General features: G+C 35.5%; 3 protein-coding genes across 8 annotated transcripts; all 3 read right to left on the bottom strand.

Moving 5' to 3' along the window:
- Window positions 1–4,061: 4,061 nt before the first annotated feature.
- Window positions 4,062–5,912, bottom strand: LOC129290797 (GATA transcription factor 16-like). 2 transcript variants are annotated; one of them, XM_054927805.1, is made up of 4 exons: window positions 5,726–5,912; window positions 5,549–5,627; window positions 5,358–5,456; window positions 4,062–4,645 (listed from the first exon to the last, which is right to left on the bottom strand). In XM_054927805.1, the coding sequence occupies exons 2-4, from the start codon at window positions 5,573–5,575 to the stop codon at window positions 4,328–4,330; spliced, it is 444 nt and encodes a 147-aa protein (XP_054783780.1). In that variant the 5' UTR covers window positions 5,576–5,627; window positions 5,726–5,912; the 3' UTR covers window positions 4,062–4,327. The 2 variants fall into 2 exon arrangements, with proteins under 2 accessions (XP_054783780.1, XP_054783787.1); XM_054927812.1 differs by having other exon boundaries at window positions 5,549–5,613.
- Window positions 5,913–7,099: 1,187 nt separating this feature from the next.
- Window positions 7,100–10,412, bottom strand: LOC129307776 (calmodulin-binding protein 60 B-like). Of its 3 annotated transcripts, none has more exons than XM_054948681.1 (9): window positions 10,278–10,412; window positions 9,821–9,969; window positions 9,668–9,737; window positions 9,142–9,194; window positions 8,539–9,050; window positions 8,282–8,442; window positions 8,089–8,211; window positions 7,853–7,931; window positions 7,100–7,778 (listed from the first exon to the last, which is right to left on the bottom strand). In XM_054948681.1, exons 1-9 carry the CDS (start codon window positions 10,392–10,394, stop codon window positions 7,690–7,692), a joined length of 1,353 nt encoding a protein of 450 aa, XP_054804656.1. In that variant the 5' UTR covers window positions 10,395–10,412; the 3' UTR covers window positions 7,100–7,689. The 3 variants fall into 3 exon arrangements, with proteins under 3 accessions (XP_054804656.1, XP_054804665.1, XP_054804671.1); XM_054948690.1 differs by having other exon boundaries at window positions 8,539–9,047; XM_054948696.1 differs by having other exon boundaries at window positions 9,821–9,985; window positions 10,278–10,374.
- A 1,530-nt stretch (window positions 10,413–11,942) lies between these two features.
- LOC129304464 (calmodulin-binding protein 60 B-like) lies at window positions 11,943–15,611 on the bottom strand. Of its 3 annotated transcripts, none has more exons than XM_054944145.1 (8): window positions 15,019–15,611; window positions 14,862–14,937; window positions 14,216–14,262; window positions 13,599–14,095; window positions 13,331–13,491; window positions 12,998–13,201; window positions 12,732–12,915; window positions 11,943–12,638 (listed from the first exon to the last, which is right to left on the bottom strand). In XM_054944145.1, the coding sequence occupies exons 1-8, from the start codon at window positions 15,129–15,131 to the stop codon at window positions 12,241–12,243; spliced, it is 1,680 nt and encodes a 559-aa protein (XP_054800120.1). In that variant the 5' UTR covers window positions 15,132–15,611; the 3' UTR covers window positions 11,943–12,240. The 3 variants fall into 3 exon arrangements, with proteins under 3 accessions (XP_054800120.1, XP_054800128.1, XP_054800113.1); XM_054944153.1 differs by having other exon boundaries at window positions 12,744–12,915; XM_054944138.1 differs by having other exon boundaries at window positions 11,943–12,659; window positions 12,744–12,915; window positions 15,019–15,606.
- Between the last annotated feature and the right edge of the window lie 8,772 nt (window positions 15,612–24,383).

The following is a 24,383-nucleotide window of genomic DNA, read 5'->3' as shown; positions in this document are numbered from 1 at the left end:
ATGGTTATAATTTTATATATATATATATATATATATATATATTTTGTTTCTTTTTTCCTTTTAAATATAATTATTAATTTTTTATAAACTATTATTATTTCTTTTTCCTACTTATTTCTTTGTCATTTGTTATATTTTTTCTCTCATCTCCTCCTTTTTTTTATCTTGTAGATGCTTTAAGTTCTCTATCATAATTTATTTATAATTAATCAAATTTTTTGTTTTTAAAAAATAAAAATTAGATCTTAACAGTTTCAACATTATTTAAACAATATTTAAGTAAAGGTAATTTTTTCAAAATTTAAGAGCCTATTTGTTTAATATCTCTCAATCTTATAAATTTCTCCTTCAGTGAAAAATATGTCATGAAATTAAATCCTCAAAATATATCATGATGAATTCAAATTATCATGGAATAATTTCTTCCTGGTACAAATTAAGTCCTAGAACTTGAAGAGGTTATGATTTTGTTATAAACTCAAACTGCTTTAAACTATCTTAAACGCAATCTTATTTTTTTTAAGTCTAAAAATAATTTCGGAGGGGATTGATATTACACCTTAGCTGAGAATTCTCTTTCACCATAAGATCAAGAAATGAGTCCAAAATGTCACCACAAACCTTGAAAACTCTTCATTGTATTTGTTCATACACCTCATTGTGGATTTTGGTGAACCACTCCTACACTCGGTCACACCCCTCATGATCTATGTTTCTAAGGGAAAAAAAACAAGGAAGAACAATGACAAACAATCAGAGCTCAACACCCAAAAAGAGGAGAAGACTATACGATTTTGCAAGCAATCTTAAGTCTAGACATGGCGATCTTGTTTTCTACTACAATGTGTGGGCTTGGTGGTACCCTAATGGTGGGGAACAAAAAACAATCTAAGCCAAGTAGGGATAGCTTTAAGGTACTTGCCACACAACATAACATAATTCGTGTCTGTCGCGCTCAATCCGGAATTTTTCAAGAAGGAAACTTGAATAAAAAATAAATGTTTAGGAGTCATCATCAAAATTTTACAGGTAATTTCAAAAAAAATTTTAATGCGTGGTCTACATAAAGAGAAAAGGATAAGAGAGTTAATTGTGTGTAGGGAAGATGTTAGGCACCCCACAACACCCATTCATATGAATGGTTACCTTAAGTTAATTGTATAAATTTAAATGGCTTAAAAAAATATTAATTATGCTTAAAAAATAAGATTAAAAAAATAAAATTTAAAAAGAAAATTTTTTATTTATTTATAAGTTAGATTTGATGTAGGATAAAATTCTAAGGCCTACATACCCTTTTGAGGGATCAAAATCCATGTAATTCAGGGTAAAATTGCTTGTCTATTAGTTGGAAAATTTTTTAAGAAAAAATAATTATTAATTTTTTTATGAAATAATTTTTAGTGTTGGTTTGTAGTTTTTTGTTTGATTTATAAATCTATAAGGACTTTAAAAGTCTCACGCAACTGGTAATTTTTAAACTTTGTACATGCGATAATTCATCGCAATGGAAAATTATAAATTAATAAACTTATAAACTTACATGGACTCTGAAAGCCTTACACAATCAAAAGGATATTAAACACTTTTAATAATACATTGTGATAATTTATCACCACACATGATAAATTAATTAATTTAAATAATTCACGAGGACTCTGAAGGTCTCTCGTGACAAACAGATTAGGAAAAATTTAATAGATGTAATGAGGAATCAATACACATAGATTTGAGATTTAAATCTTAAAATTTCTTTTGAATACCTTCCCCCATTTAATCATGACATTCACATAATTATTTAAAATGTAGAAATTCATCAAAAAAATTATGTTAAAGTTCCACACTCATATGATGTTATTATAACATGAAAGAAGAGAACTTTAAAGAGTAAGGCTCATGTGTAAAGATTCAAGACGAAGAAGAATAAAATAATAGCTATTGGAAATCATCTCTCGCACACTATATTCAATCACAAGAAGACAAAAATTTGCCATTCAATTAGAGGACAGGTCACATATAAAAGCTCAAAAAGATTATAGACTCAATCTTAAGGCTCTTTTATGAAACACTTGATCAATGTGAAAGCATGTTAGGTGAACATACCTTTAAAAATTTCTATTAATTTCTGTCTCCTATCCTCTCTCTTACACAGTTTTCTTGAGTCTTTCTAATTATCTTATATTTTATCTTTGCTTTCTTTTATATAAATCCATTCACTTAGATTTTTTCTAATATCTCAATCATATTGTGATCAATATTAATATTTTATATATTCTTGTATTATTATTATTATCATTACTTAGAGATTGAATATTAATTGTTATCTTTTCTATTATTATATCCTGATTATTATATTATTTTAAAATTTTTAAATCTTAATATTAGATATTAGATTATCTTAAAATTTAAATAAGATTAGACTATATTCTGATTATTTTAATTAGTATGTTGTGATTTAGTTTGAATATTTTTTTTTATTATCTTTGTACCCAACTCATACACACACACATATTTGTTGTAAAATATTATTTTTTTATTCTTATTATTTTTATTTTTTATTTATTTTATAATAAATATTACCTTATTTATTTATTAGGATTCAAATAAAATATGATGTTCACACCGCTAAAGGCGATATAGATCAATCAGGGGAAGATTGCTCGAGGGGTGAACTCAGAGTTCATAGTTACAAAGCTCAAGTCCCGATACCCTTCATTCTTCCATCAATTCTTGTGGCTTTCAACAACCCGTTATGTCTCTAATGGCCATCTTCTCGTGTCCCTTTATGCCTGGGGCACGTGTATTTATGCAGGTGGGTGCTTGAGTGCATGCAACAACCCTCTCTTCTTCTGCATTTTGTGGCTGCTCAAACTCCCAACAAGGTCCGATCACTGTTGTTGCGCGGACTTTGTGCAGAGGTAGTGAAGGACGAGGAGTAGAGAGAGGGAGGGTGAGAAAAGGGGGAGAGAGAAAGTGGGAGAGGAGAGAGAGATAATATTTTCTATATTATTAAAATTATAAAAAATGGTGAGACCTACTATATATATATATTTTGTGATAAAAAATATTAAAAAATTTAAATGTAAGACTCACATAACAAGCAGCGAATCATAAGAGTACCAAACAACAAATTTTTAATGTTAAAAGATAAAATTAATTTATAATTAAATTTAGAATACTCATAAACTCTTTGGATAAAATTGAAGAAAAAATAACACTCAATCTACAAATTTAATATGATGTGAGCCAAATATTCTTTTTTTAGTTACTTATAAATATTTCTCAATTGAAGTCAATTTTATTTGAGATATTGTCAATTATTAAATGTGAGTATTTTTTTTAATGAGAATTCAAATTTCAATATGTTTTAAAAGACTTGCTCCTTTTACCGAATTCAATTTCGGTTGGTGTATCAGATACATTCTCAGCCAAGTAGCCGAAGCTTCTCTTGATATTTTTAAGGCCCTCAAACCATCGGAATTTGGGCCATAACCGCCAACCCTAACCTCTCTACCCTCAAAACATCAGCGATGGAATTGTCGGCCTTTGGAGAGCCTTCAAGAGTGGACACGGACCCAATAATGACGATCAATATCTACAAAATTGACCAATCGGCGTTGCAGGAGATTTGAAGGCTCTCTTCAACTGCTCTATTTCCTGCGTCATTCGTACGGGTCTTCGGAAATGTCCGGTCCGCCCCTTTGAGTGCTTTATGGTTTTGGCCTTGCATTTATAAGATATTAATATCGCACCATATTCCTTAGAATTGTTTAGGATTGATGGTAATATGTGATTCTAGTACATTGTCGAGTATTAACAGAACAACTGCTAGAGCGCTCTCCAGGTCTCCCCATTTTTTCTTTATTAGCTTTCTTACACTCAATTTTTAGCACCTTTGGCCAATTTTTTTTTTTCGACCAACTGTGCTATCCGGTCCTCTTTTTGGTTACGGGATAAATAACGAGGAAACCGCTAGCACAATATGGACAGACATTTTTGATCCTGGCTTTATACCCTCTGGATAAAGTATGACTGTGAAGAGGCACAGAAGACAATACGGCTACCCAAATTTCCTGAAATATTAATCCTATTCCTAACTGAAAAATTACAAAAAAGGCCAAAACCATAATGTTCCTATACTTGGACTACGCTTCTACATATCCTACTAACTCTGGGAAATACCCTCATTACATAAACAAAGGGCAAACCATCTTTACATTGCATAATAAAAATGACTCTAAGAAACTAAGATTAACAAGAAAAATGTTAGCTATACGATGATCTGACTGTGTTATCCTGCTATCTTAATAGTCTTTGTCGCCCCATTTTAAGCAAAAACAGATCCACAAGACAGGGCCATCAAGCAGAAGGCAGCTTGTTCCACTTCCCCTAACTCCCTCCTCCTCCTCTGCCACCTCTGTTTCTTCACCACAGAATTTGACCGTTGCAGCAAAACTTCCTCGCCTAATGCCATCAGCTTCATCTTCACAAGCTCCTTCAAATCATCCCCATCATCACCAACAGCTTCACCACCAACCCGACTCTGTGTTTTCTCCCTCTTCTTTTCCCGTCCTTTGTTCAATCTCAATCCCACTGTTGAAACCCTTCTCTTCCTGTATCTTATCCCGCAAGCATTGCACAGGGTCTGCGTAATTAAATAATTTCCCGTTGACCGAGATAAAGCAACAGAAAAGTAAGACAAGGGAAAAAGCAATGAAGGGTAGCTCATGCTTATAAGAAATTATATTTAAGAATTGAAGGGAACAAAAGGCAAAAATTAAAGATTGTACATGCACGACCTCTGAAAACACTATCACAGTCAACACCACTACTAAGCCGACATGGCGACAATGTACAATAGCACATTAGCACCTGAAAACAGCGACGCTCAAAGAGGGGGTGAGTTTCTCTCTTTTACTTTTTTTTTCCCCAACTTTCTCTTCACTGTAAATTTAAATCATTTAAATTAAATCTATACTTCTAGAAATTATTAAATTTAAAAATTCAAAATTTAATTTAAACGTCCAAATCTGTATTGATTTTTCTATGCTCTCATTTGCTGTGGAGAAAATCCAACTCCCAAAGGGAGCACGTGGTAAATGGGGATCTGCTGGGTATTTGATATTCGCGCAACAGAAAAAAAGTGGGAAAACCAACTCAAATCCCGCAAATTGCAAATGATGAAGGGGAAGCAATGGCAAAAATTGCCCCAAATAAGAGTATAGAATACACGTACAAGATGAAATATACCAAAACGAACTGAAAAGACCGGGCAAGTAGTGAAAAAGCATCGTAAAATCACCAAGGCGAAGAGAGAATTAAAAGATAATGCAGTAGAAGAAGGCGGTGGGGATCACCTTGGGCCCAGCAGGTCCCCCTCTCCAGAGTGGGGTCTTAGTGGTTTTGCAATCAGTGCAGCACTTCTTGTTATCCATCAATTCCTTATAAGACGTGTCCTGAAATAGAATCAAAGCACAGAACCATTTGATGACGCAAAGAATCACCACAAATGAAACAGTAGAAGGCCATAATTTGCTCAGAAGCCCACCTTTTCCTGGAGATCCATCGTGATCATCAACCCACTGAATGAAGGGTTCAAGCAACCAAACAAACCTGGGGGACAGCAACTGACCAATGGGTCGTCTGTAAAATTTTCTCCAGAAGCAAGAAAAGGAGTCGAAAGGCGAAGCCAAACAACAAGGAGCTGAGAATAAAGAAGACTCACCGAATCACGGAGACGAGAATGTCAGTGTGCGCAGGTCGTGGAAAAAAGCAACCCAGCAATCCTCATGCGCATACTGCTGAGAGTACAGTACAGAGCAAAGGAGGTGGATAATAGACGCGAACCAGCGAGCCTGGGAAACCGACAGTGTGAATGTACATAAAACCCTAGCGCGGTGGCATCCAAATGACGATAATGCCCTCGTTCTCCCCAATAATCCAATACACTAACAACCCTTCAATGGCATCAATCTTGCGAAGTTGGAGCACCCACATGTCACTTAGTAAGCATCTAATAATGATCATCATAGCCCCCGGGAGCCTATCAAACGAGCTTAAAGTGGATAAAAGAAAATTATCTCTTCATGTCGTTTTACTAAGCCACAATCCCAATAATCCGACATCATTTTTTTATTAATATTTGTCATCACTTAACAAGTGCCTTACTTAAAGTAGAGGGTTAGATAATTTATTTATTAAAAAAAAATTTTAGAAAATTTTTTTAATTATATATTAAAAAACAAAAAATATCTTATGTTTTAAAAATCTAACTTCAAAAAAAATGTTTTATATTTTTGAATGAATATAATTTTAAGGATAAACTTTTTATCTTTTATGGGACATGTGGAATATTCATTATATTTTTATATATTATTTTTATTTGATATTGTTTTTTTTTTCCAAAATTGCATCACTTGAGTTTAAAATAGAAAGAAAAGTTGAAGCTCCCCCCCCCCCCCCAAGAGAGCGTCAATAAACTTCAAGCTTTTTATTGATTTTGGTGACCGCACTAAATTTTCCTTACAAAAACTAAAAAAAACTGAAAGAATACTCTACTAAATCATATTGATCACTTGGAGGCAGATAGTTACACGAAGAATCAGAAAATAAAATCAAACTAAAGAACAGTAAAAACCAATAGTGTAATATAGCAGACAATGAAGAGTTCGTACATTTCTTGGATTCACAAAAAAGCGTGAGATCTAAGTGTACAATTTAACGATGCATAATTGTTCGCCGTGCAGTTTTGATATTCATTCTCCCGAAAACTCTCGTTTTAATGTACTTATGGCTGTTGGAGTCATCATATTCAGCGAACTAATGTGACGAGAAAACGCTCACCAACGAAAGCACTCTCTCGAGTCTTTGGAAGGAATGCCAGATGAGGTGTGTTTGGTGTCATTGACTAAAAAGAGCTGCACTTACGTAGCAGACAAGAAGTGCTGCCAAAGGAAGGACAGCAAAGCTTCAGGCTCTAATGAGGATCTCTCTTTTTTTTTTCCTGCTCTCCACAATAAAGCAAAACTTTATTCTATTTTTCTCGAACTCAAGATTCAATCACAAAAACCACGAACATCAAAACATGAGAAGGCACCTATGAACTTTGAAAGCATCGTTCCATTTTCCACTGTAAAATAAAATATTGATGTTCCGAGGAATATTATTACATCTGAAACATATACCACTACACCATGACCTTGCAAAGGGTAACTAAATGTCAAAGCAAAAGGGTCAACAACCACACTCAGGCCAATCATGTTGATTGTCTTCAGATATAAATCGAACAATAAATAAATAAATCAAGGGGATGATCAGAGAACCACGGTTCTTGAATGGTAATCTCTGATTAACTAATCATAAAGGTATATTAGCTCAGCTTATGAGTCCCTGAACAGATCACAATAGTAGTTACTAGTGAGTTGGATGTTTGGCCCAATACATAATTGGACTGTAATAGGGACAGTATTGGGAGCTAGATTTTAAGCGGGGACAAGCTTAACTTTTCTTTTGGGTTGAGATAGATACAGCCAGGTCTCTCTAAGAGCACTTCGAATTTGACTCCAAAATGTTGTGCCACTGCCTCTGTTTGTTTTGTACACACTAGAACTTGGCCACGAAGGCTGATAGTTACTATCTCCATCACGAGCAGAAGAGTTGAAGAACTCGGCCAGAAAGTTAAAGTCCATGTCACCCCCTGCATAACTCACTCCCTCTAGTTGTCCAACATGTACTGCTTTCACCGAAATGCGATGTAGAGGCGGACAGGACGCTCAAACCTGAAGACGAAGATAGGTTATGTAAGAGTCAAGACAAGGAATATTGAGAAACACAGAACAAAACTTTGCAATACCTTGGGAAGCGAGAGGTAGAAGTTCATGTTGTGGCAGGCCCTGCCTAGCTTGAAGATTTTCAGCACTCCCCACCAAATGCTGCAGCCCAAAAAACAGGGGACTCAGTCACTTCTAATTCAAAGGTGTCATTATTATTGTAGCATGTTCATATTAATCATGATAATGTGTACATGAACCATGAACGAACCACTAATATGAAGAATCCAAGAATCAATCAACGAAAATAGACACATGCCTGTGGTTCTGAGACAAGAGGACCTGTGGAAAGAAACGGTTGCGTAGCATCGTGTCTGGCACAGGCTTTAGCAGCATGGAGGATAAGCTTTTTCCACGTCTTCTCTCCAATTTTGCCAAGGTCCTATTATTCGAAATGTAATAAAATCAGAAACATAAACGTTAGAAGAGAATTATCAGCAAATTAATATGACCTGTTTCAGTTGATTTGGGTCTGTATTAAGCCGATTCAAGAAAGCCTCGACCGTCGTTACTCCTTTGGATTGCAGCTCATTATGTCTTTTCCCACCTTTTGCTATGCCTTCCAAACGCCAAATCTCATCATTTAATGATGGGATGTCATATTTCTGGTAGCCTGGAATCACAAAATCAGACGTCAGTCTACCCTTACCTTCACCCTTCCTTCACATGAATAAACAAAACAGTGATGATAGACCATCAAAACGCATACTCAGTCCACGGCCATCCTTGACCTTAAAAGGCTGGCTCACACCTTCCCTAACGTTTGCTGCATTGGGATTTGGTTCCGCAACTCTGGCTCCTAATCTGAATTTTCCGGTTCTATCGTATTTCGAGCCATCGGTGACACGAAGGTTGGTGAGAATACCCACTCCATTTTTTAGTCTCAAGAACCTATCCCCATCAAGTAAAAGGCCACCTCTTCTTCTATCTCTTAATATGCTGTCACGGAAATCCTCTGAGCTCCAATCCTCACGACCGTCGGAACCGAAGCTGCCCTGCAAAACGCACAACTCTATCCTTGTGTTGGATAGAGGACCTTCCGTGACTATGCGGTCCTGAACTCCGGCACCATCACACTGATACAGAGCAACTTCAAGTGAAGCCCCGTTCTTGGCCCCAAGCCTAGAGCCTGTATAAGCCTCGCTAGGCGATTCCTTGAAACGCAATTGGAGATCTTTCCGTCTTCCTTCAGGCGCTGCTCTCTGATCAAGATTTTGTCTGCTAAATGTTGGGATATAAAGTTTTAGATGGATACCCTGGAGGGAATTTATATAATGATGTTAGGATAAGAATAAGATAAACAGAAACAAACCTTGGCAATCGGAGAAGGTGCCGCTCCAGTACAGTCGTAACTTCTTCTCCTACCTGATTGAGGAAACACGCACAAATTAAAACAATAGACACTCTAAAGAGTTGCAATGCGAGATGGAATACTGGTCCTTTAGACCATTCCCCTGATGGAGGTGGCAATCAGATCAACCATATAAGCTAAAACGCGTTTTTGTAAAATCTTAACTGGTTTTCATCCTGTAAATACGTGATGCACGGCCCTCCCATTCTACATACTCAGACTGAGACCGGTACCTAATATAATTAAGCACTAGCCAAAAACACCAGACATATATGGCTGAAAAGGGCATTCCTTTTAGTCTTCCACCACTTTCTCAAATTAGGAACAAATAAATGAGGGAACTAAAGCTTGTGTTTTAGTACGCATACTAAAAGCAGGCACACCTGGTAAATAAACAGGGAGTCGCTACAATAAACGGAAAAGGCTCAATTTCTTTCAAAACCATAGCATCGCTCGAAGAGTAATGAGATTGGAATTTCGTTCCTACCATATTCCTAATCCTTGGTTCTAAAATTTTTTTCACCAAGCGGTCTTCTTTGATTGTGTCACCCATGGCTCTGCAAATCAAGCATAACGCAACATTTAGTGCTGTCGAACGACCCAGCAAGCATAAAGAAACAAACAAAAAGTCAACATGTACCCGATCAGTGTTGGAACTGAGCCGCCTGGTCTCCTCTTGGACATGTTACAGGGAGCTTCACCATCCCTGTCGATCCATGGGTTGTGGTGGCCTTTTCGATGCTGCCATCGATACAACACTTGACTATACGGCGACAAGGACTCCTCAAGCTGAACAAGAAGTTGACTATGAAGTATGAACAAAATTTCAGAACTCAGGTTACTGTAACAGGTATCACTCAAGCTTAAAATAAGAAAGCTTCTATCTATAAACAACAACCCAGATGATATAACAATGACCCCTCAAGAAAAAAACAAGAAAGCATGTATCGATAAACAGAGAGATGATATAACACTCTATGACTGCAACAGGGATTAACTCGTTACTGGTAAACTCTAAAGAGAAGTGCCGGGATCTGGCGTTTATATATCACCAGCATCTAAAACGAGAAAGAACGGGGAAAAGTTATTCTCATTACCGAGCAACTGCAATTGGTCGGTCCCACACGCTTAAAACTTGAGTTCATGAAAATTTCCAGAGCGGGTAGCAGAGAGTACGGAATAGTCAAGAAAACGAGTTTGTGTCTATATAACATGAAATTGCATACATGATCTCAAATTTATAGAGAGTGTTGACTTGTATTTTTTATATTTTATATTTATAAGCTATAAATTTACCTCAAAATTCATACAAAATGTGATTTAGTTTTAGTAGAAAGATTGGCGTGTATTTTCACAAAAAGAAAGAAAGAAAGAAAGAAAGATTTGTATGTATTACTTGAAACAACACTAAAAATCAGTATATCAAAATATAATGTAAATTTTACATGAGTTTATAAATTATTACACTAGCATGACTCATCTTAAACTAGTTTTAAAGGGACAACCACACAATAATTTTAGTGCTTCTGATCTTAGGAATGAGAAAAATTCATGCACCCAATTTTCCATGACTTCGCGTTTTGAGGGATCAAGTATTAAAAAAAAGATGAAGAGAAGTCACGACAGTATGTGTGTTGAAAACAGAAACCATTTCACACATTCATTGTGGGGAGAGAGAGAAATCATTCCGGAGTTTTGGTCTTCACTCAAGTCAAGAGCCGGGCAAAAGAAAGCCGAAATCAAGCTAAGGGGTCTGCGTTTGGCTTGATCTCCAAAAACATCCCTTTTCCCAGAATTTTTGTGGAAGTTAGGACTCACGTTCTTGGTAATTAGAAAGAATCTTCCTTCATATTTGTGCCTACGAACAAATTGCAACACGGTAATGGAATCCCATGTGAACTTAAAGTTGTCATTTAAGCGAAGTGTGTTCTTGCAGAGTTTGGGGCACTCTTAATTGTAAATTGTCTAAACTTTTTAAATGCAGCTCACCGTGCGCAAAATATTCCATTGCCTGCAAATAAATAAGGCACTCTCGGTTACATGTTTGCCCGTCCTTTTATTCGTTTGGTTTTTTAAGTAGGTGGCAAAGTAACTGCGCACGGCATTGACATTTTACCAAGAATACCCAGACTACGATATCTGTATCATTAGTTTCGTCAAGAGAAAAGGAAAAAATCATTTGTACCGAACACCGAGACTCTACTTTTTCTACCACGAAACTCCAATTTTTTGGCTCTACTCTTGTTCTCCTCCTCCCACGCTTCAATTATTAGTGGACATTAATATATGTAAGAAGATAGTCTGAATTTCTTGAATGTCAAACTATTGTCATCTTGCGGCATGGATAGTTTTTCCCCCTTTCTAGTTACAATAACTAACACATAAGCAGTTTGCTGTTTGTTTTCTTCATTCTGAAACGATGAGGAGGAGGCGGAGAAAAAAGGAAGAAGATGGGAACAATGAAATTATGAAAAATAAGGGAAACTATGATTTTTGTGTTATTATGATGGAATAGATGATACCAGCAGTATTTCTCTGTATCCGGAACCTCTGCGACAGCATTCCTCTGGTTTTATTTTTAGTATTCTTAAGATTTTGCTTAAATTTTTTTATGAATGCAGCATAGGCGCCTCAGAGAAAAGGGCAGAATCCAAATTCCTTTTCTCTGCATGGCAACAATTTCTCCACTGCAAGTGATAGTAAAAATGAATAAACGGTAATAACAGTAAAATGGGCAAGGCTGCTTTTGAACAACAACAACAAAAAAGAACTTTTTTTCACATTGATGTTTGCGCACGAAAGGCTTTTACAAGAAAAATCATCAGCAAAAACTTTATTCAACGACTTCAGAACTACTCTATTGAGTATTGACAGGACGTACTTACAAGGAGTAAAAGGACAACAATGTGTACACAGATACATTTGACACCATGTATACAAGGACTCCATCCTCTTGGTTCTCTTCCTTGCAATTGACAATGAAAAAATAATAATAAGAAGAATAAAAAGAAGCCAACATAGTTCCAAGACATCCAGGGAACTACAATCAGCCTAATAATTCTAATAGTTATAGTAAATTAGCTTTGCCATCCTCCTAGCAACTGCATCCCTTCTAACTGATATGACCCATTTGAGAGCGGTACGAATCTTGTACCACACTGCTCTTGGTTTCTCACTTCTGGCTATACCCCCGTTAGAAAGACTGCCAAGCTCTGCTCCACCATATGGATTGAAGTGTAACCCATTTTCTTGCCCCCAATTTGTGGATTGAATATGTGGGTTTTCGTATTCTGTCCAAGTTGATCCAATATGGGGCCAACTATGCCCATCAGTTTGCATTCCAGGGAACAATTCACCTTCTGCTGAACTGTTCTGCAGCATCGGAGCCAAGTCTGGAAATGGACTGGCATATACTTGGTCATTTTGCATTCCTTCAACAGCATATGGTTGATAAGAACCTGCCCATGTTTCAATTTGAGCTGCGCCAGCGATCATAAACTTAGAATCACAAAGTGGTAGAGGGAATTAAAGTAAAATGAAACAGTCAAGACCTATGTATACACCTTGCTGTGCAATTGGGAAATTAAGCTGCTGGAGACCTTGATCTGGACCACTAGCCTGCCAAGCTTGTAGATATGTCCGTGACCTTGGAAAATTTAAATGTGTCTGATCACCAACTGATTTCAAATCACCCAAATTTTTGTAAGCATGCTGCTTCATCATTTCCACCAAACCCTGCCAATGGAATAAGAAGGCAACTCACATTTAGGCGTTCAGAGATCAAATACAGCCAAATTAGAATAAGATCGGAATATACCCTCTCATTGGGTGCGAGAGCATCTGGAGAATAATAGTTTTGACCATCAAACGTCACTCCTACAAGGATGTAAATGGAATTGAAGAGCAGGCCCACTGGTTGTTCTGCTGCATGATACATGTAAAGGTTGTAATCATCTATAACACATTCCTTCGCATGTTCAGTAATTGCCACCCATGACTTCGTGGGAATTTTGCCAACTTTCTACAATTCCAGAGCCAAAACTCATATGAAAATACCAATACATGTACGAATACTCTTAAAGCACTACATAAAAGGTTAAACAGGTATTGAAAAGAGAGTGAGAAGGAATACAATCCCTTATTCACTTACCTCATGCAATGAAGATGGGTTAATGATGTAAGACCGCATAAGATCCCCGACCGTCCTTATTCCATGGTCACATAGTCGCCGGTAAATTATACCATTTTTGGCTATCTTCTCTAAACGCCATACATCATCTTCCAAATGCGGGGGGTGATGTTTCTTGTACACTGAAACGACCAACAAAAACCAAAATTTCAGTGTTAAAAACAGTAGTCTTAGTCTTCGTTCAGGTAACAGGTGAAAAGGGAGGTTATGATTATGATTCAAGACTTACGCTCTCCCCTGTTATCTTTTACCACGAAAGGTTTACTTACACCTTCCTTGATGCTTGCTCCACAGGAAGTTAGTTGCAAAGCTTTGGCTCCCAAGCTGAACTTTCTGCTTCTTGTCCAGCTCGAGTTGTCAGTGAACTTAATTTTAGAGATACAACCAACTCCATTTTTAAGAGTTAGGATCCGATCTCCATTCAGCAATGGCTCCTTACCCTCCCTTTGGGTTAGGACATTTGCATTGAATTCTTCTTCAGTACAATCCTCACACCTTTGGGAAAAGAGCTCACCATTGAGGGCGAAGATCTCTACCTTTGTAGAGGACAAAGGACCAGTGCTCACTACAGATTGAGATCTAACATCAAAAAGAGCAATCTGAAGCGGTGTCTCCTCGTCCTCAGCTATTACGTTAGAGAGCGTGAATATTGTTTCAGGCGGTTTGTTAATAAAACGCAACTCTAAGGGTTTGGCTCCAGATGTGCCACCCTGACAAGGCGATGCTCTGTAACAAATTTGACCCAAAATAGAATATAAAATAAATCAAATCATAGGCCAATAATACTTCAAATATCTGACGCCTCCGGAAGTGTAACAAGTTTATTTCTTTGACGAACAGACCAACCTTGGAATCAGGTATTCCCGTATTTTGCGTTCCACCTCTTCTCGCACCTAGCAGGAGAAACACATGAATCATCAAGCAGATAATTAAAGATTTTAATATGCAAGTTCATATATTTATTGAAGCTAGCTTTATCTAAAGCAGTGACAAAACCAGGATTTAACTAAGAGGAGATCATATTAAAAAACATATATACTATCGTAAATTTTAAGAGGAACATAATTATATAATATTATGAAAAATCTAAAAATTTGGAGGGCTGTGGCCCCCGTGTTCCTGTCGACAAGTTTCCTGGAGGAGGAAAGGACAAGATTACGAGAAGCTAAAGACTACGCAAGATTATGGAATTGACAAATAAAGAAGGAAAAGATGAACCGGCGAAAGCTCATATTCTGGAAATATTATATAGCAAGCACAAGGGAAAAATAGAGCGTGGGAATCAGAGGAATGCATTAATGAACACTTGTCGATTGCGGAAACCTGGAGAAGATTGCGGAAGGCATTCTGGATGGGTTGGCAATGGAGCTTGGTTTTGAAAGAAGATGCTCAAAACTAGCTGAGATAAACAAAAAACAAAAACAAAAACAAAAGAATCTTCTTCGACCCCGTATTCCTTTTCAAATTTAATAGAGTAAAAAACAAATGATACCAGTCTTCGCAGGAAAGGTTCCAAGCAGGAATCCAGGTCTTTCTTCAAGAATCCGTTTATAATATTTTCAAGGCCGCTGCACAAAAACCACAAAGCCAAACTTAGACCAACAACCCAAGACACGTGAATTAATGGGAAGGAATAGAATAGCAAGTACCTGATGGGAGGTTGTCTTGAATCACCATTTCTCCCTCGTCTTGACTCTCGAATTGGAACTGGATGATCCCCGCCATTACCCTCCGGCTGATGAGATTTCCTTTGAGATACCATCCAAATAATCAAGAAAATTAATCAATGACAGAGTCGCAGCACTCAAAACCCCCAATAAACTAACTTGACATTCCGTGAGAAGAACCACTCGGCTCAAAAGGCTTTTATAGGGAAAAAGAACGATAACATTGACCATAATGCAAGAAGAAGATGCAAGGAAGCATCGTGGAGCGGCGCTGAGAACCGCTAACCCGAGTCAACGTCATTTTTCACCCGCCCCCGGGGGGGGGGGGGGGAACCTCAGACATACAAATACCTAGAAGTTAAAACAATTTCCTGTGGGGAGAGGAAGGAGTGGAAGAATTGTACAACTTGGAAATTCAAGATAACTAAACGCTATCGTCCATGCGCGTCGTTGTGGAAGAATTGAAAGAAAATGGTAGGGGTCCAACCGTCCAGTTTGGACTTCAGGAATAGTGGTAGACTGGTTGTGAACGCAGAAAAGGAGAGGACAAAATGATTATTGTGGGCTTCGTTTAGATGTGAAATCCGCAATATTTGGATGTAGACGACGCATTTACGATTGGGAGTATCGTGATCCTTTCGTACGGCAGCCAGGGCATCTGAATCACCATACCCCAAAACACGTGTTAGCTTTGAGGAGCTTTCTCTTGATTTTATTGCCAAGAAGTGATACATTTTATGAGAAATAAAGTTAGGAAAAAAAGCTTCATAGCTCTCAAAGTTGATCTTGAAAAGACTTTTGACAGACTTTTTTGAGCTTTCATTGAAGATACTCTCCAAGCCATGGGCATAAATTCTCATTTTAAGAAGATCATCATGGCAGTGGTCTCTTCTCGCATGAAAGTGCTTTGGAATGGTGAACCATCTAAAGAATTCAAACCTACTCGTGGCATTAGATAAGGGGATCCTCTTTCTCCTTATCTTTTTGTACTTTGCATTGAACGCTTAAGTCATTGCATTTATAGTAGTATCGGTGACAAAAATTGGAAGCCCATTAATTTAACAACTAATGGACCTTCTATTTCACATTTATTCTTTGCTGACGATCTGTTGCTTTTTGCATATGCTTCTCTCACTCAAGCTGGGATCATTCGTAAATGTCTTAATGACTTTTGTATTGCTTCTAGACAAAAAATCAACTATGATAAATCTAAACTCTTTTGTTCCAGAAACATCAATATCAATAGAGCCTTACAACTCAGCAATGAATTGGAAATTCCCCTTACCGAAAATCTTGGCAAATATCTTGAGATTCCTAATCTTCATGAAAAAGCTTCTAAGTTAACTTTTGCTCGTTTTATTGAAAAAAAAACTAATTCCCGTTTATCTTCTTGGAAAAGCCGTTATCTCAATATTATAGGAAAATCTGTCCTTATTAAGTCTGTGCTCTATTCTCTTCTAAGTTATATTATGCAAACTATGCTCCTCCCTGATAATGTTCTCTCTGAATTAGACAAAAGCTCCTAAAACTTCCTCTGGGACTCTATCGATGGAGCAAAAAAACCACATCTTCTCTCTTGGGATAAGATCACTAAAGATAAGAAACATGGCGGGCTTGGGTTTAAGAGAATAAAAAACCAGAACATCGCTTTCATCATGAAGCTGTGTTGGGGCATTATTACTAAGACCAACTGTCTTTGGGTTCGAATTCTCCGTGATAAATACAAATGCAACAAACCCCTTATCCCTATGGTTTACAAACCAAATTCATCATCTTACACATGGACTAGTGTTTGTAAAAGTTTGGGATATTTTTAAAGCCAATGTTGGTTGGAGAGTAGGCAAAGGAGATCAAATATCTTTTTGTACGAAAGGTGGTCACCTCTCCCCGAGCCTCTTGTCATATATGCTTATCATAAAGTTGAAGCCATCCTTCATGCCAAAGTCTCTGATTTTCGCGCAGCTTCAGGAGGTTGGCACATTGATAAATTAAAGCATTACCTCCCCTCGGATGTGATTAAATCCATTTTGCTTGTCCAACTGCCTAACCCTCATGGAGATAATGATATTCTCGTTTGGAGATCTTCTTCTGACGGCAACTTCTTTATCAAGTCAGCCTACAAAGCTATTGAAAATCAGGATGGAAATTGCAACAAAAAAATTTGGGATACTATATGGAAATGGCCCACCTACGAGAAGATCAAATACTTTCTATGGAAAGCAACTTGGAATCGACTGCATATAAACTCTAATTCTTCCCATTCTGAATGCCCCTTCGGCTCCAATCTCCCTGATAACTCTATCCACATTCTGCGTGATTGCACTAAATCAAGGAAAGTATGGATGAAACTTGTAACACATTCTAAGCTTAACACTTTCTTTTCTCTTTCCTTTCAGGATTGGATTCTTTGGAATGCGAAAAATAATGTTGGTAATGCTAATACCAGAAGAATCCCTTGGAAGAATCTTTTTGCCCATATTTGTTGGAACATTTGGAAAGAGCGCTGCAAATCTATCTACTCGGAAGACCACACTCTTCAGAAAGACATCATTTTCACTTGCACACAGGACATAATCAATGACCTCTACCTTCAATCTCAAATTGGAATTATGCAGATGAATCAAGATAGATCCTTTACTAGATAGATTCCACCAAAACCTGGTTAGATCAGATTGGATACTGATGGTTTGTTCTCCCCAATAGAGATGCTTCTTGTGGTGGCCTCATTCGTGATGACTCAGGGAACTGGATTAAAGGCTTTACTAAAAGTATGGGCTATCATCCTACCACTGCTGCTGAGCTCTTGGGTATTTTTAAGGGATTAAAGCTTTGTTGGGAAAATAACTTCAAACAAGTTAATGTATACACTGATTCCTTAAAAGCCCTGACACTTGTTCAGAAGGATCATGATCCGAATCATCCTCTTGGCGATATCATTAAGAAGATCAGATGTCTCATCATGAAGGATTGGGCTGTCACCTTCAATCATGTGTTTAGAGAATGTAACAAATGTGCGGATTGGCTTGCTCGACAAGCTACGAGAGAAAATTCAAACACTTTATTTTATGACATTCCAACTCCAGGGTGTCATCGGCTCATGGGTCTTGATTTGACCTAAGTTATCCTTTGCACGGTTCATCCGTGGCCTTGTATTTAAAAAAAATTAATGGTTCAATCATTGTCCAAAAGCTTTACCCTTTTAGCTGGGTAATTTATCAACTGTCTAATAGCCCAACTTGCACACTCCACTGCCATCATCGAGGGGGAGGGGAGTAACAGAATATTCAACTTGCTTTTCTCTTGTAATTTTTCTCAGGGCACCGTTTATCGAGGTTTGCTTTATTTGCATCTAGTTTTATAGAATAACCCAAAAGTTTTGGTGGTAATTAGCACTGGACAAACAGATTACGAGCTAGCTCGCATGGGTTGATATTTTTACAAGTTAGATTAGGCTAGCCCTTCAGATAAAACAGGTTAGAAAACTCAACCTAACCCATTTTTCAGCAGGCTAGCCAACTCGCGGGCTGGCCCGCAAAAATTTATCAATTTTTTTAATAATTTAAAATTTATATAATATAAACATATATTTATTTCACATTTTAAAGTAAATTAGCAATTAAATAACTTGTACATAAATAAAATAAACATAAAATTCAACCAAGCAAATTCATTTTGTTAAATTTTTACTATCAATTATCTTCTCACTTAAGTGTGTTATCTTTCTCAATAAGAAAGAAAATTTGAATGTAAACCCATATTATTTTTTTCAATGAATTTATATTTATATTTCAATCAATAGATCTTATGAGATTAATAAATAATATATATTCAAAATATTTTTATGAAAACTAATAAATTATTGATTTACAAATTATTGTTAAAATTTTATTTACAAATTGTAAAAAGAAGTTACACTATATTTCAAATGTAAAAAATATATTTGGGGGTCATAAATTGTATATTTAAGAAATATTATCACTATTGTAGATTTATAAACAGATATAATGTGATTAAAAAATAAAAAGTTATTTATTAAAAAAATATGCTAGCTCGCAGGCCAGCCTGTTTAACCAGCAGGCTAGCCCATTTTAGCCCGCTAATTTTATGGATTAAGCTAGCCCAGCCCATTTTAAAAAATAGATTAATTTGTTCAATCTAACCCGTCAAATTTTGCGAGTTAAACGGGTTAGCCCGCAGGCTCAATTCATTTGCCCGGATGATAACTGACTAGGCAATATGATGTATTTATTTATTATTAGTTTTGATTTGATTTGGATATTGTTTAATCCGAATCTCTCCTTGGCATAAGTTTCGTTTATTTATTAGGTTTAAATCCATAGTTTACATATATCTTAATAAATACTCTCTTTGTTAAAAAATATAGGACATTTTCAATCATATCTCACTCTCAATAAAGTAATTAACTACTTTTAAACTTATCTTATCTTTTTATATTTATTCTTATTAAATACCCTACAATAAATATAAAGTTATTCATCAATATTTAAAAAAAAGCAATAATTACACCTCAAAAAATTAAAAATGTCTTACATTTTTTAATATTTAACTTCTCAAAATACACCTAACATTTTTTTACGGAGGAAGTAGATGTTAATTTTTTTCCACCACTTTTTCACTTGTTTTCTTATGAATTAGAATAGATTTTGTGTGTTATATAAGTTAGAATTAAAAAAAAAGTATTATAGACAACATTTACAAAATTTCAATTTAAAAAACACTGTTGTCTTATTAGACAAAATGAACTTTTGTTCGATATATTTTCAATTTTAAAAAGAATAAATGTGACTTAAACCATATGCTAGATCATCCATTATAACAATATTTCTAAATTGAAGAAAATTCTAACAATATATTTATTTCTTTTTTGTTCCCTTAACTTGTACTTTCCAAATCTACATCCACAATCAATATTAAAAAAATAAGATTTTATGTAAAACAAAAATCAAGGTGAAATGTTTAAAATAAACTTACTGCAGATGATCATTTTACCACCCCATCACTATCATTTAGAGTTGCACAAAGGATTAGATGAGGCTAGACTTTGACCTAACTTGAAATTTGATCTCTTTCATAAAAATGACTAAGTTTGACAACCGGTAATCCAGCCTAGTTCTGTGATAACCCGAAGATTAACAAAATTAAACTTGGTCCATAAGATTGGGAGACTGATCCTGTTAATCCAATACTCACTTAGTTTTTTCTTTTTCCCTTTTTATCTATGATAAGTAATAATCCATTTCAACCTAATAAACTCAATTAAGATAATAAAAACACTTATAATAATAATAACTCCATAATATTTTAGTTACAGTCCAAGGGATCCAGATTATTAAATTATTAATATTCTTAACTTATTATTATAAATAATTAGTAAATTAATTATAATCATGTTAAATAAATTTAATAGGACCAAATTAGACCAAGTAATTCAAATACCCAGTCTCCTATCCAGTTCAATCCAAAAAAATAGTTTGGTCTTTTTAAGTCTTTTTAGTCCTAAATGACAAATTTTTAACAGGATTGGACAGGACCAAATCTTCTCGGGTTAGACTAGGTTGAATAGGACTAGAGAACTTCTGCGCAGCCCTCCTACCATTCTTGAATATGGCTATGGTAAAAGTATCTGAATGAGAATCTATTAAATTCCTCCATTAATTAAAAAAAAACCAAAATATGATGTATGGTGCAAATGTCTCACATAGATAATGCAAGTTCTAGATCAATAAGGAGAGAATTATTTGAAAAATATTTCCACTCATTAGTGCCTTCAATAATCTCTCCTTCTCGGGCATATATGGAGGATACCTTATGGTTGAATATCCATCAAAACTTCTATATAATACGGACTTCTTATGGCTGAACCCATCAAAAGAGAATTTCCCACAGTATGATCCCATCCTGCTCTCTTCCACTCCTCCAAATCGCAATCCTTGAGTTGCAACTTGCACACATATTATGAATCTTAGATTCTTAGTGTGCACGATAACATCTGATAATGCCACAAAACTCTACCTTGTCACGTTGAAGAGAAAAAAAGAATATTTTCTTTAAAAGATTTAAATTTAGGACAATTACTTGTGGGAGGAAACCTAGACCATAATTACTTTGACAGAAGTTAAAAAATTTATCACCTTCATAAAATTCTAATCCTAGTAGGATTAAGAGCTCTTTGGCAAAGTTGGTTTTTATTTTGGTGTTACAATTAGGTAGTGTCTAGACTAAGTTACTGCCAATACGTTCATCATTCTGATTTATTCAAGACAATTCATTCATGTAGAGGCTAGGAAACAAGAAGGGAAAAAAATCTTGCAATGTGATGAGATTCATCACGATCGCCTATAAATTTTACTTTTAAATAGAATCTATTGCCAAATCAAAAACTTGATTTCCATAAAATATTGATTCTAACGTGATAAAACCCATAGTCAATATGCAAAAAGTGATGAAATTCCATTATAGAAAATGATCGAGATAAACACCTTCACATATGAAGCAAGTATACCTCCTAGTTATAATAACATTATGAGGACTAGAATGACAATGTTCCTCCAATACTATATTAGTGCCAATCATTATTTCTATGATTATTCCTCCAAGCTAACCATACCATACCATATCAGTCCATCCATCTGGCTATCTCTACCTTCACAAAATTTGCATATAATTTAACATTTAGGGTATAGGATAGCAATGCATATTAGAGAAAAAGATTTGCATGCACATTTATGTTGAAACATAGGTATATGCTAACCTGACATAAAAAATCCAATTATAAGGATTACCCCCATGCTCATCATTGTTACAATACATTTTCAATAGATAACTAACTTTAGGATTCAATTTTCTTAATAGTTGATTCCTACCTCCCAGCTGCCTCCACACCACACAAGGTGCATGAGTCTGTAGGTACAATGAAATATTTCTAACGAAGTCACATATAAATCAAATTAACATTCAGGAAGGAAATAAATGATAAGAGTGTGTGGGTAAACACCCGATTTTGAATTCCCTAATTTACTAACATTAATAAGGATAAGTAAGTAAGTTAATGTGGTGTGTGGTTAAAGGAGAGTAATAAATGTTTTTAGTTAGAATTTCATGTATAATTTAGGTCCAAAGTGAAATTGGGTCACTTAGGGACAAAAAAGTCAAGAAAAACAAGCTAAATAGCTTTAATGCCACATGCTGCGATATGTGCACGATGTGCCATGGCACACAGGGCTATCAGGCGAGAGCTTCTTTCTCTGTACCACATGTTGCGGTGCACGGTGCGAATTCTACAGAAATAATGCGTGATCTAATGTGAAAAATAGAAGGGAAGAAAAGGAAAATGAAGGAGACACGCATTTTCTCTGCCAGGGCACGACCTAGGGTGAGAAGGTTTGAAACTCTAAATCATTCAAGGTAAGATTCTTAACCCTTTCTCTCCTTTCCTCTTTCATTTTCTCAATGATTTGAGTTAGGGTTTGAATAAGGATGATGATTTCGGTCCATATAGGTTATGGGTCCAAACCCATTAACTCAAATAGAGTTAATGAGAGTAGATTAAAGTATCTAAACCTAGTATAATAAATTTTTGGTGTCTTAGATTGTTGGGCACCATTAATATTCAAAAATTGCATTAATTCTGAGTAGTTGAAAAATTATGATGCCATTGATGAAAATTTAATGGTTTACTAATATTATTGGAGACTAAAGGTAATTAATAAACCCAAGAGATAGGCTTAAACTCTTGTGGAGTGAATATTGGATGATTTAAAAGTGAAGATTGAGAGTTTAATATTTGAGTTAATGAAATTCAACTTGGTTGATTGTAGTTTTAGCTCTTGGTCACCCATTTGGCTTGAAAATTCAAGTTTGAAAGCTAGTAGATTGAGGGGTAAACTTTTGACCTCTCAAAAGTTTGAAATAATCAAGGCAACCCTACTTTAGGTGGTTATATGTTAATTGATTGTTAAATATGAATTGTAAATGTTACATGCATGGAATTGATTTTTAATGTAAAATTATGTATTAGTTTTAACGAGTGTATGAAAATTTGTATGTGCATAATGCTATTTTTGGCTTGAAATACAAAATGTAAAGTCAAGAGGGTTTTCAAAATATGAACATACTTATGCTTTTGAAAAATTGAATGTGATGTTGCGTAGAGGTAATTATGTGTTGCTGAGAAGTAGATTTTGAGATAAGTGAGAATAATGTTAAGAAAATGATAAGAATACATACTTAGGTAGTGTACGATCGTGAGCCTAACTAGATTATTGTGATAATGAGTAAATGAGAACGAAAATGTGAAAAAGAGTGAATACTGTTTATGACATGATTAATGGGGAAGAGTTCACCTAGAGATTGGGAGTAAAAAAAATTCACATAGTATTTAACTGCCTTTTGGTACACGGGGGTATAATCTTGTCCCACAGTTTGTTAAGGGACTAGAACCTAACTATCTCCACCGATTCAATAAGGAGAATAGTTTAAGGTATGAGACACCCAGAGATTCAAGAATAGAGGAAGTCATGGTCCGAGAGTAAGTCATGTGATTTTTGGCCGAATCACACCTCATGATTGATGAGCTTAAGTAGTCTAGTCACATGAACAGAGCTTTAATCAGTGTTATAGCCCATGGTTTTGGTCTGAGAAAATAAGGAGGGAATAAGGTTGGTTCATTATTGCCTAAATAAATATATTACGGGTCACACGTGTTAAGTTGTGGCAAGTTGTGTGAACAATGGATCATGGTCACATATTTGAGAATATGATGATAATGCACCTAGTATATATGAGATAAAGATGTTGTTAAATGAGAAATAATAAGTTATGATATGTGTAAACATGTTTTACGTACTTGGTTTCTTATGCATGTACTTGATTTATGATTGATATATAACTGCATAGGATAGGTTCTACTTTAGTTACTAAGTGGTTAGACTCACCCCTTTTATTTAACACTTTTTAGGCCCTAACTCTGGTGCAGAGAGGGAGAAGGCTCAAAAGGCTAGAAATTAGCAAATTTCTACTGTATGCCTCTAGTTTAGATTTATTTGTGTAATAGTATATGTTTGCTAATTTTAGGTTGTATGCCATCTTACTTGTTCTATTTTGTTAATTGCAAATATTTGATTTGTATTTTAGACCTTGCATATTTGTGTATGTTGAGATATATATGTTTATAAGGCTAAAATGCTAGTGCAAGTATAAAAATAATGATTTGAACATGTTTTGATTGATTTGGATATAATGCAATGACAAATTGTGTCCCTTTTTATTTTTGGTAAAGGGGGTTGAAGAGTGAATTTCTATTGTACTATGGTTTAAGATTGTGTGAC

The sequence above is a fragment of the Prosopis cineraria genome, unplaced genomic scaffold (genome assembly GCF_029017545.1).
Source record: "Prosopis cineraria cultivar Desert tree isolate PC_DT_omini unplaced genomic scaffold, ASM2901754v1 PC1, whole genome shotgun sequence".
NCBI lineage: Eukaryota > Viridiplantae > Streptophyta > Magnoliopsida > Fabales > Fabaceae > Prosopis > Prosopis cineraria.
Note: the sequence above shows the minus strand (reverse complement) of the source record. Positions and strands in the feature narration are given on the sequence as shown.

Excerpts from the sequence above, each read along its gene's own strand:
- LOC129290797 (XM_054927805.1), bottom strand. The coding sequence starts at position 5,575 with ATGATCACGATGGATCTCCAGGAAAAG. Across the intron at positions 5,457-5,548 it reads CGATGGATCTCCAGGAAAAG|GACACGTCTTATAAGGAATT; the intron begins GTGGGCTTCTGA and ends ATTCTATTTCAG. Across the intron at positions 4,646-5,357 it reads GGGGACCTGCTGGGCCCAAG|ACCCTGTGCAATGCTTGCGG; the intron begins GTGATCCCCACC and ends TTAATTACGCAG.
- LOC129307776 (XM_054948681.1), bottom strand. The coding sequence starts at position 10,394 with ATGTTATATAGACACAAACTCGTTTTCTTGACTATTCCGTACTCTCTG. Across the intron at positions 8,212-8,281 it reads ACCCAAATCAACTGAAACAG|GACCTTGGCAAAATTGGAGA; the intron begins GTCATATTAATT and ends TTCGAATAATAG. Across the intron at positions 7,932-8,088 it reads CTCTTGTCTCAGAACCACAG|CATTTGGTGGGGAGTGCTGA; the intron begins GCATGTGTCTAT and ends TTTGGGCTGCAG.
- LOC129304464 (XM_054944138.1), bottom strand. The coding sequence starts at position 15,131 with ATGGTATCTCAAAGGAAATCTCATCAGCCGGAGGGTAATGGCGGGGAT. Across the intron at positions 13,202-13,330 it reads ACCCATCTTCATTGCATGAG|AAAGTTGGCAAAATTCCCAC; the intron begins GTAAGTGAATAA and ends CTGGAATTGTAG. Across the intron at positions 12,916-12,997 it reads CTCTCGCACCCAATGAGAGG|GGTTTGGTGGAAATGATGAA; the intron begins GTATATTCCGAT and ends TTCCATTGGCAG.